General features: G+C 50.1%; 1 protein-coding gene across 3 annotated transcripts; it reads right to left on the reverse strand.

Moving 5' to 3' along the window:
- Positions 1–1,959: 1,959 nt before the first annotated feature.
- Positions 1,960–9,034, reverse strand: Selenov (selenoprotein V). 3 transcript variants are annotated; one of them, XR_013109212.1, is made up of 6 exons: positions 7,686–9,034; positions 5,804–5,828; positions 5,623–5,676; positions 5,446–5,520; positions 5,232–5,368; positions 1,960–2,079 (listed from the first exon to the last, which is right to left on the reverse strand). XR_013109212.1 is itself a non-coding variant. In XM_076930587.1 (6 exons), the coding sequence occupies exons 1-5, from the start codon at positions 8,426–8,428 to the stop codon at positions 5,291–5,293; spliced, it is 975 nt and encodes a 324-aa protein (XP_076786702.1). In that variant the 5' UTR covers positions 8,429–9,034; the 3' UTR covers positions 1,960–2,079; positions 5,262–5,290. The 3 variants fall into 3 exon arrangements, 2 of the variants coding, with proteins under 2 accessions (XP_076786702.1, XP_076786699.1); XM_076930587.1 differs by having other exon boundaries at positions 5,262–5,368; XM_076930584.1 differs by lacking the exon at positions 1,960–2,079 and having other exon boundaries at positions 2,097–5,368.
- Positions 9,035–10,220: the final 1,186 nt, after the last annotated feature.

Genomic DNA, 10,220 nt, shown 5'->3' on the forward strand with positions numbered 1-10,220 from the left:
CCAAAACACCTTTATCTTTTATTACACTGCACCATCCTGCCACCACGGTCTCACAAATAAAATACATTTTTTACTTATTTTTTAAAGATTTATTAATACATATGAATGTTCTGTTGACATATCTGCCGAAGAGGGCATCAGATTATATTATTATAGATGGTTGTGAGCCACCATGAGGTTGTTGGGAATTGAACTCAGGACCTCTGGAGGAGCAGCCAATGCTCTTAACCACTGAGCCATTTCTCCAGCCCCCAATAAATCAATAAATCGTATTTTTTAGATAGGATCTCATTCCATATGTAGTGACCCTGGCTAGCCTAGAACTCACTATGTAAATCAGGCTGGCTTCTAGTTCACAGACAGCCTGCTGGGATGCTGAGATTAAATGCATGTGACCCCACACTCAGACAGTTTTTAAAAACTCAATAGTTTTACAGCATCCTATTTTAAAAACTGAATCTGTGTGTGTGTGTGTGTTCTCCCTGCGTGTATGCCTGTGCCTGGTGCCCTCAGAGGCCCAAAGAAAATGTAGGATTCCCTGGAACTGGAGTTAGAGGTGGCCATGAGCTACGATGTAGGTGCTGAGAATTGAACCTGAGTCCTCTGGAAGAGTTTGACGCCCCAGAACCCACATAAAGATAGAGAGCGAGCAGGGCATGGTAGCTTGTCTCTTTATTGTCTCTTTAATCCCAACAGCTTGGAGGCAGAGGGCCTTGGATCTTTGTATTCAAAGCCAGCCTCATCTACATAAAAAAACAGCCAGGGTTACACGGAGACCTTGTCAAAAAAAAAAAAAAAAAAAAAAAAAAAAGGGGGGGGGAAGGGAAAAGAACTGAGAACTGACTTCTCAACATTTTCCTCTGATTGCATACACAAGAATAGTAACTATCAAGTCACTCAAATTTCTAAAATATTTTTAATTTGAAATATATTTTTGAAAAGAGAAGAAAGCTTTGAGATCAACCACTATCCCTCTTTCCACATCAATAGTTTTTTTGGTTTTGATTTTGGTTTTGGTTTTGGTTTTGGGTTGGGGTTGGGGTTGGGGTTTGGGGGTTTGGGGGTTTGGGTTTGGTTTGATTTAGTTTGGTTGAGACAGGGTCTCACTATGTAGCTCTGGCTGTTCTGAAACTCAGGAATCTGCTTGTCTGCCTGCCTCTGCCTCCTGAGTCCTGGGATTAAAGTTGTAGCCAACACTGCCTACCTGGCCTCAAGACTTTTAGCTGTGACAAGAGGGTCAAGTTTTCCAAACATGCCTTGAATTGGGCTGTTGGAAATTAAGACATAACAAAAGTTACAAACTGAAGCCAGGCGGTGGTGGCGCACGCCTTTAATCCCAGCACTTGAAAGGCAGAGGCAGGCGGATTTCTGAGGCCAGCCTGGTCTACAGAGTGAGTTCCAGGACAGCCCGGGCTACACAGAGAAACCCTGTCTCGAAAAACCAAAAAAAAAAAAAAAGTTACAAACTGGCTTTGACACTGTGAGGAGTCGAGGCTGGACCACCAGGAACCTTGTATTCCTCTAGCCTTATATTCTGAGTGGTTTAGTCATCTTTCTATACCGTCCTGAAGTCCTGGAGACAATCAAATACTCATATAGGAGAAAAGGTTCACTTTGGATCATGGTTTCAAAGGCCTCAGTCCATAGTCACTGGCCTGTGGTGACACGGTGAAAGGAAACGTCTAGGATCCCAATATCCTCTTCTGGTGCACACAACCTAACTTCCTCCCACTAGGCCTCACCTTCTAATGGGTTTCCACTACCTCCTAATAGCAGCACAGCCTGGGGACCAAGCCTTTAGCATATGAGTCTTTAAGGGCATAGTACAGACCTTCCCTGTCCTTCCTCCCAGCTCTGTCATGGACCAGATGGGGGAGATGCTGAAAGCCCAGTCGCAAGTGATGGCTTCAGACATCAGGTGTGAGTGTGATGGTGACAGCAGACTTTGTCAGACACGGACACAGGGAAGCAAATTACATTTTTATTTACTGTCCCAAGCCCCACCCAAGCCCCAGCCACCATCAGAGAAGGACCTGGTTTGGCAGCATTTCAGCCCTTCTCATCATCCCGCTGAGGTTCCTGAGATGGGGAGAGAAAGAAAACAAAACAGTAATGATGCCTCATAAAAGGGTAGGTATTTCATGTTCTAAGGATCTAATGGATCTTATTACCCATTTGAGATATGTGTATCCCGACCACTGAGCTAAGTGTCCAGCCCTTTTGTGATTGGTATGTGCCGTATATGTGCATTTGTGGGTATGGGTGCACGTATTGTGTCTATACACATGCATGTGGAGGCCAGAGGCCAATGTTTATACACACACACACACACACACACACACACACACACACACACACACACACACACAGACTCACTTGAACTCTTTATGAAGTCAAGGGTAACCGTGAGTCACTGAACCTTCTGCCTCCACCCCCAAGTACTAGAACCATAGCGATGCACCACCTTATACGGTGCCTACGATCAAATTCATGACTTCCTGCACACTAGGCAAGCAATCTACCACTGGGCTACATGCCCAGCCTTTTTGTGGTTGGTATGTGAGGTATATGTGCACTTGTGTGTATGGGTGCCCATGTTGTGTGCCTATACACACACATACAACATACATGTGGAGGCCAGAGGCAGATGTTAAATATCGTTTATCACACTCCAACTTATTTTTTGTTACAGTTTACTTTTGTATTTATGAGTGTTTCCCAGCATATAAGACTGTGTGTACCGAGTACACACCTAGAGCATGAAGAGGCCAAAAGAAGGAGTTTGGTTTCCCCCGAAATGGAGTTACAGATGGCTGTCAGCCACCATGTGGGTGCTGGGAATTTAACTCAGAACCTCTGCAAGAGCAATGCTGTGCTCTTACCGCCTGAGCTGTCTCTCCAGCCTGGCACCTTATTTTTGACACAGGGTCTCAAGCACGTAGTTTCAGCTAGACAGGTTTGGCAGTGAGGCCCTGGATCCATATAGTCTCTGCCTCAAGCACTGGAGTCTCGGGGAAAAGGTGGGTGCCCAACGTTATACCCAGTGCTGTGAATTCCACCTCAGCCCCTCTCTCTTCACACCCAGTGCTCTTATTCACTGAGCCAGCTCCTTAGCTTCCCCATTCTTTTGGTTTCTTGAGACATCCTCTGAGGAGCCCATGTTGTCCTCAAACTCCCAGTGAGCCTCCTCCTGCCTCAATTTACCCAGTGCTTATAAGTGGGATTATAAGTATGAGCCACCATGCTCAGCTGTTTAAAAAAAAAAAAAAGGTATTTTTGTGACTCTTGATTGGATATTAGATAACCTGAAGACATGTTTTTTTCAGGTGTCAATGGCCTCATATTCCCATTTTAAAAACTTTTAGAGCCAGGTGGCAGCCCACACCTGTAATCCCAGCACTTAGGAGGCTGGGGAAAGATATTCTTGAATTTTAGGCCAACCTGAAGTAATAATTAGCTCCCAAAGTCTAGATATAAAAACTTCCCGTATCAGGCTCTAAAGTGGAGTTCTTCTTAGGATGCACCAGTGAAAGGCTAAGGGCATGACTCAAAAATAGAACACCTGCCTAGAATCCCTGAGTGAGGAGCTAGGGCATGGCTCAGTGGTAGAGCCCCTGCCTAGAATCCCCCAGTGAGGAGCTAGGGCGTGGCTCAGTGGTAGAGCCCCTGCCTAGAATCCCCCAGTGAGGGGCTGGGTGTGTGGCTCAGTGTTAATGCTGAGTCCAGGATGGCCTCAAACTCACTTCAATCCTCCTGCCTCAGCCTCCTGGAGTTACAGGCATGTGCTACCACACCCTATCTCAAAATAAGACAGGAGAAAAAGAAGGTCGTGGATGCAGCTCCACGGTAAAGCTCTCACCCCCCATGAGTAAGGCTCAGGTCTGAAGCAAGATATCTGGTCACACTATGAACCCGGAAATTGTGTCACTAGAAACAAAATCTGTTTCTAGTTGTGGTCTGGCTCAGCCCTTAGATCCCAAACAATGAAAGTAAAGTTAGTTTGTAGAAGGAAGCACCCATGTTTGAAAGTGTTTTCTAAGTGAGTGTCATACAAAGTGACAAATCAGAGAAAGATTTGACAGAACAGGATCTACCCAGCTCTCACAAGCAGAGAGGGGAAAGGGAAGCTACTTAAGAGAGCAGTGCAGAGATGGAGAGAGAGAGGAAGGAGGCAGTCTGACTGGGACAGTTGTGCAGGGGCAGGCTGCAGAGAGAGAACAAGCTAGACACAGGTGAAGACAGAACAAGCCAGAGAATGAGAAGGAGCCAGAAGATTAGAACAGATTCCCCACGTTAGTATGAGGCCAAGCAGAGCAGTTTTTCAGTAAGAAGCTGAGAGAAGCCAGATTGAATCAGTCAGCTGGGAGAGGAGTTTGAGCAACATGGCTGAGTTGAACCAGCCAGCCAGAGATCGGAAAAAACTAGAAAGGGTGAGCTAATTCAGCAGTAAGTCTCAGGGGCTGAAAACATTCTAAGCCTAGATAAGATTGTACAGAGGCTGGACGCTTCCAGGACTAGGCCTAGGTTAGCAGAGGGAGGAGGAAGTCTCGGAGATGACAATCACATCAGGAGAATAAAAGTTACTTTACACAGGTCAATCTCCAGCACTTCAAGGAGACAGGAGGAACAAGAAGTAGAGGCCCTGAGGAGTGGTGTGGTTTGTAAAATGCCTGCCTAGCAGATGCAGGCTCTAGCTTCACTCCAAAACGCCTGAGAACCTGCGGATGGTGGCCATATCTGTCATCCCCAGGGACTGGGAGGTAGAGGCAGGTGGATCCCTAGTTAAAGGTTGTTCTCAGCCCCATACCAAGTGTGAGGCCATCCTGGGTTACGCGAGACTTTCTCGAAGAAGGGAGGTAAAGAGTTGAGGGGGTAGCTCAGACCTGTAATCTCAACACTTAGGAGGCTGAGGCAAGGGGGATTGCTGGTAGTTCAAGGGCAGCCTGAACTACATAAAGGCTTCTAGGCCAGCCTGGTCTCTACAGTAAGACTGTCTCAAGTGGGCGGGGTGGTGTAGGGGAGTGACAGTAATGTTCACTGAGTAGAGGTGCTTGCTGCCCAGTTTGATGATCCGAGTTCAATCCCCAGAAACCACACTGTGGAGTCCTCTAACCTCCATAGACATGGCATGGCGTTCATGTGTTCTCTCTCAATATAAACTAAAACTAAACGATGTGACGTGTCTCAGCTGAGCTTAGGCCCTAAACGACGCTCTGCCCCTATGCACGTACTTGCACACCTCCTCCTGGCCTCCATTGTACCTCACTCATGTCCGGCTGCTCTATTGCTGCTACCTTTTCTTGATCTCTTCATCAATAGCACCCACAAGTTTCTTCAGACCGGACTCATCCACAAAGCCATCACCTTTCTGGGTATGGAGAAAAGAAGAGTCCAGACGTGACTCCGCCTCCTGGTACCCCATCCCCCCTCTGAACCCAGAGTCACCTTCTTGGAGTGGATCAGCTTCCCGTCCACAAACACTTCAAACTCCCCTGTAACCTGGGTAGCTCTTTCCTCTTCCTGCCGAGGGAATGTTGTGGGTGGAGGAGGCTGAGGGTTTCTTGGGGGTCTGGGAACCCTGACCACTCCTTCTCCCCACCCCCAGGCTACCAGTACACTTACAAACTCCAGAAGGTTTGGAAACTGATGCTCCAGGGTCCTTTTCAGTATAATGTACTGAGAGGAAAGAGAGGAAGTTACGGAGTCATGGGGTCATGGTCACAGAAGAGAAAAACAGGGACCCACCCCCCCCCCAGTCTTCTCATCATTTGCTCCATTACATTCTGAAGGAGAAACTACTCACCCGAAGGCCATAGCTTCAGAGGCCACTGCAAGCAGAGGGCAGGGGGAGGGAGGCAGGAAAGAAATGAGGGAGACATTATAGCAGCAGTGAGCCTGGGTCTGCCCCCATCCCTGCCTGCTTGGACACTTCCCCCACTCCCATGGTACCATCTCAGGGGAGGGATCCTCCTCCTCCTTACATTCCTGGGCGCCCACATAACTGTGCCCATTATCCCTCATCCTTTATCCGCCACCTCGCCCAGCTACAGAACCCTCCTTTCTGGTCTTTCCACACACTGTGGCTGTGGAGGTGTGCGGTGCCTCCGGGCCTTTGTACTGGTAGGTGATTGCAGAATGCTCCTCCTCCCTAGGGTGTGTGTGGCTCCTCTCCCTTCCTCAGGTCACCTCAGCAGGGCCTCCTTGAACTTCCCAGTAGAAACTGTAACCTTCCCGGACGCCTTCCTGTGCATGCTGCCTGTGGCATAGTGCCTGCCCCTCCACACTAGCGTGTCAGAACTACAAGGACAGGAGTCTCCGTCTTTCTTTTGCTCTGTGCCTGGTGCCACAAACACCTGACGAGAGTGTAACAACAGCTGTTGAGCCAGCTGTGGTGGTCCATACTTTAATCAGAGCACAAAGGAGGATCCCTGTGGATTCCAGGTCAGCCTGAGCCACACAGTGTTCCAGGACAGCCAGGGCTACATAGGGAGAGGAGGAGGAGGAGGAGGAGGAGGAGGAGGAGGAGGAGGAGGAGGAGGAGGAGGAGGAGGAGGAGGAGGAGGAGGAGGAGGAGGAGGAAGAGAGAAAAGAGAAGAAAGAAGAATGAAGAGAGAGAGGAGGGAGCGAGAGAGAACCAAGCTTAGGAAGGGGAGAAACAGACACACTGTGGGGCAGGAGATGAGCAGATGGAAGTTGCCTGGCAGGGCTAGAGAGAGGAAGGATGAAGGGTGTGTGACAAGGGCCTGGAGTCCTCCCAAGCAACACAGGCAATGGAGAAGACTGCCCTGACCTGTGCTACTCCATCTGGGGAGGCCATAAGCCTGAAGCAGCATCTGAGAGCCGCATTCAGCCTCTGTGCTTGTTCACCAAATGCCCCACTACGTCCCCCACCCCTGCTCTTCATTCAACAGCCTTATTCCTCTTCAAGGGTCACCAGGGAGCAAAACCATCCTGATCACCCCGCTCAGCTCTGAAGTGGACAGCCTCTCCTCCTTCCTCAGGAAGGGCTTCTCCACTCACAGTTCTGCAGTCAGACTTAAGGTGTGCATTGCCTGGCCCACTAGGGAAGTGCTCAGGGCCCTCAGAGTACAGTGCATCAAGAAATGGAAATGGATTTCCAGTCATAGGAATCAACCCATGAATGCGTGAATGCATGTATGAATGAATGAATGAATGAGGAGACAGTTTAGAGCCATCGATCTGCAAATGTTGAATGGTTGAGGGTGGACAAAACTTAGCGCTTCTACCAATTGTAAGAATGAATGAATGAATGAATGAGAGTGAATGCTTGCATGAAGTTGAGAGGCAGGATTCAGGCAGCTAAATGAATGATTCTGGCTGCCGCCAAGTGGGAAACGCCCATCAACAAAATGATAAAAGCGAACGAGAGCAGCCCAGTCACTCATTTGAAGGAAGAGGAATGAACAAAGCGTAGTCAATAAACTTGCAAATGAATGAGTGAAGATCAAAGACAGAAATCACAAGGGTAGGTGGGAGTGAAAGAAAGAAGCCGAGAGCCAGGGTGGGAAACTGAACTTTCTGATCTCAAAGGGACAGACAAGTGGTCGTCAGAACTCTGTGGACCTGCCTCCCTGCCTAGCGGGCACGCGTGGGCCTTCACAGACACGCCCAGAGCTCCAGCACCTGCCGCTCCGATTCTTTCGCGGGTAGGGGGAGCCCCTCACCAGTACATCACACGGATCAAGATTCTGTTGGCCGCTGGGACGTCCTCGCTGGTAGAGGGGACCTCCTTAGCGGAAACGAAGCTGCGTGCTGGGGAAATTGTGGAGAGCTCACCCAGATCAGGGGTTTCTTTTAGCGGTGAGGCCAAGAACTCTAGTGTAGGTTTGGGGCCCGGAATGGGGTCCAATGTACTGGAGGCCATGGCAGTGGAAGCCGAGGAGTCTACGGGAGGGGCGAGGTCTGGTATGGAGCCTCGTGTCTTGGAGGCCGAGGGAGTGAGCACTGGAACGGGCCCCTGGATGGCCTCCGCTAGGCTGTGGATCGAGGGTCTCTGCTTTTGATCCTTTGAGAGAGAGCTAGCACCCCCGGAAGAAAGGGGCTGTACTGTGGGCGAGGCCAAGCTCGGGAAGAACCTCGCCGGAGAGATCGTTGGAAAGACCCGACCTAGATTCGAGGCCCGGACTGGTGCTGGAGCCCGCACCGGTGCTGCGGCGGGGACTGGAGCTGGAGTTGGGGCTGGAGGTAGGGTTGGGGCAGGAGCTGGGGCTGGAGTTGGGAACCGGATTGGAACAGAGGTAGGGACTTGGGCAGGAGTCCGGCCCCGGGTGGAGGTTCGGACCGGAGTCGGGTGGTGCGCCGGGCTCGGGGCCCTGACTGGGGTCGCGGTTCGGATGGGAGCAGGTGTCCGGGTCGGAGGGTTTGCCCGGGCTGAGGAGGGAGCGGGGATCCGCGCCTTGTTATTCATGGGGACCAGGTGAGACCCTGGTACCCCAGGCTGAGCGTCCCGCCTTGCCCTGCTTCCTTGGGCGGGGAGAGCTTTCGCACCCCAGGGTTCTAAAACGGAAGCAACCACAAGCAGGCACTGTTACACTGGGTTCCAGTCAGGCGGAGATTCCAAGCTCTGGGCCAGGGAGGCGCTGCTGTCCTCAGTTCTCACAGAATAGATCCCTCCCCTGTCCCCACCTCCAGCAGGAGCCGACTCTGCCTAGAGCTTCTCACAACCACCCTGACACTCAGGTGTTTAGCCAGTTGAGTTCATTAAGCGTCCTCCTAGAGCTGGGGATTCCAGGGACAAAGCATCTCTGCCGGACTGGCTTCCTGCCCATGATAGGAGGTCACACCCAGTATCAGAGTGACAACCTAAAGCCATCAGAGCAGGGGAGAATACCAGCACCCATACGACACCCATACAACTCAGAAGGGAGGCACCTCTCTGCAGGATTAGAGAGGACCTCTGAGAATAGGCGGCAGCTACAAGGTCCAGAGAAAAATAACGACAACCCACAGAAATAATGCACTTTACACAGAAAACAGAAGCTATGTGTAACCTTCCCAGCCTTGAGCAGGCCAAGCGGACCTTCACCATTTGCCACACACAACAGGCCTTATCGACCTTGGTAGAGACATCTGCCTTGGCCACAGTTGCAGGTTCCCATGGAAACTCAGCTGTTTGGTTGCTGCGCTGACCTTGCTCTGCAATATGCTCCAGCTGAAGCAGGGGGTGGGTTTTGTGGGGTTTCCCTTTATAAACTCAGTGCTTATTATTAAACTTTGAGCCTTGATCAGAACCTTGTCTTGGCTTCATGCTTCTCTCACCCCCCCCCCTTTTCATTTCCAGCCTCCCATTCAGGTGAACCCTGTTCATCCTTTAGCTGCTGAGTCATGATTCCCACACCAGTGGTGTGGGTTCGTGCTGTGATTTTAACCTCTAGAGAAGGATCCCTGTGAGTTGTCAAAGTGAGATCCTGTCTTCATGCTGAAACCCCAGCTCCTAGAACAAGACCCAGATCAACAAATTCTGTAGACCCTGAGTTAGGGAGATAAAGGAGAAGCTTGCACCAGGAAAGGGGACAAGTTTGAGAGCTGGAGTATAGGCAAAAGGCAGAGGTGACAAGCCAAGGATGGTGACCATGTAAAGCCAACCAGACTTCACTCTGAGGCTCACAGAAGGATGCTTTAACAGGGGGTGTGGCTCAGCTGGTAGAGAGTTTTCATAGCATTCACAAAGCCCTGGGTTCAAGTCCCTATACCACACAAACCAGCTATGGTGACTCAGGACTATAGTTCCAGTGCTCAGGAGATAAAGGCAGCCACGTGGATCACTCTCAGGTATAGATATAGATGATGTAGATAAAACTCAGGGTATATATGACCCTGTTGATGTCCTAAGACATGTCAGCCTCTGCCTGTGACTTCTTTGGGGTAATATTTCTAAGTCAGGGAACATCCTTCTGGAAAGACAGGGTGGGGCATACACATAGACCAGACAGCCCATAATAATGTGGATTATGATGACAGCTTGGGCCACATTGTGTCAGCTCAGCCTCAGGAGGGCTATTAACTATATCTGCCTGACCAAGATCCCATGAAAACTCTCAGCCCCAGAATGCAGATGTGCTTCCTGATACACAAACATCTCAGGTACATTATCACACTGAGTTGCCAAGAGAAGCCAGTGCAGTCTGTGCATCCACAGGAAGGACACACAGATGTTTGCACTAGGAACTGACCTGGAGCCTGGCATATCCCCTTCTCTA

The sequence above is a fragment of the Arvicanthis niloticus genome, chromosome 1, assembly GCF_011762505.2.
Source record: "Arvicanthis niloticus isolate mArvNil1 chromosome 1, mArvNil1.pat.X, whole genome shotgun sequence".
In the NCBI taxonomy this organism is placed as follows: domain Eukaryota; kingdom Metazoa; phylum Chordata; class Mammalia; order Rodentia; family Muridae; genus Arvicanthis; species Arvicanthis niloticus.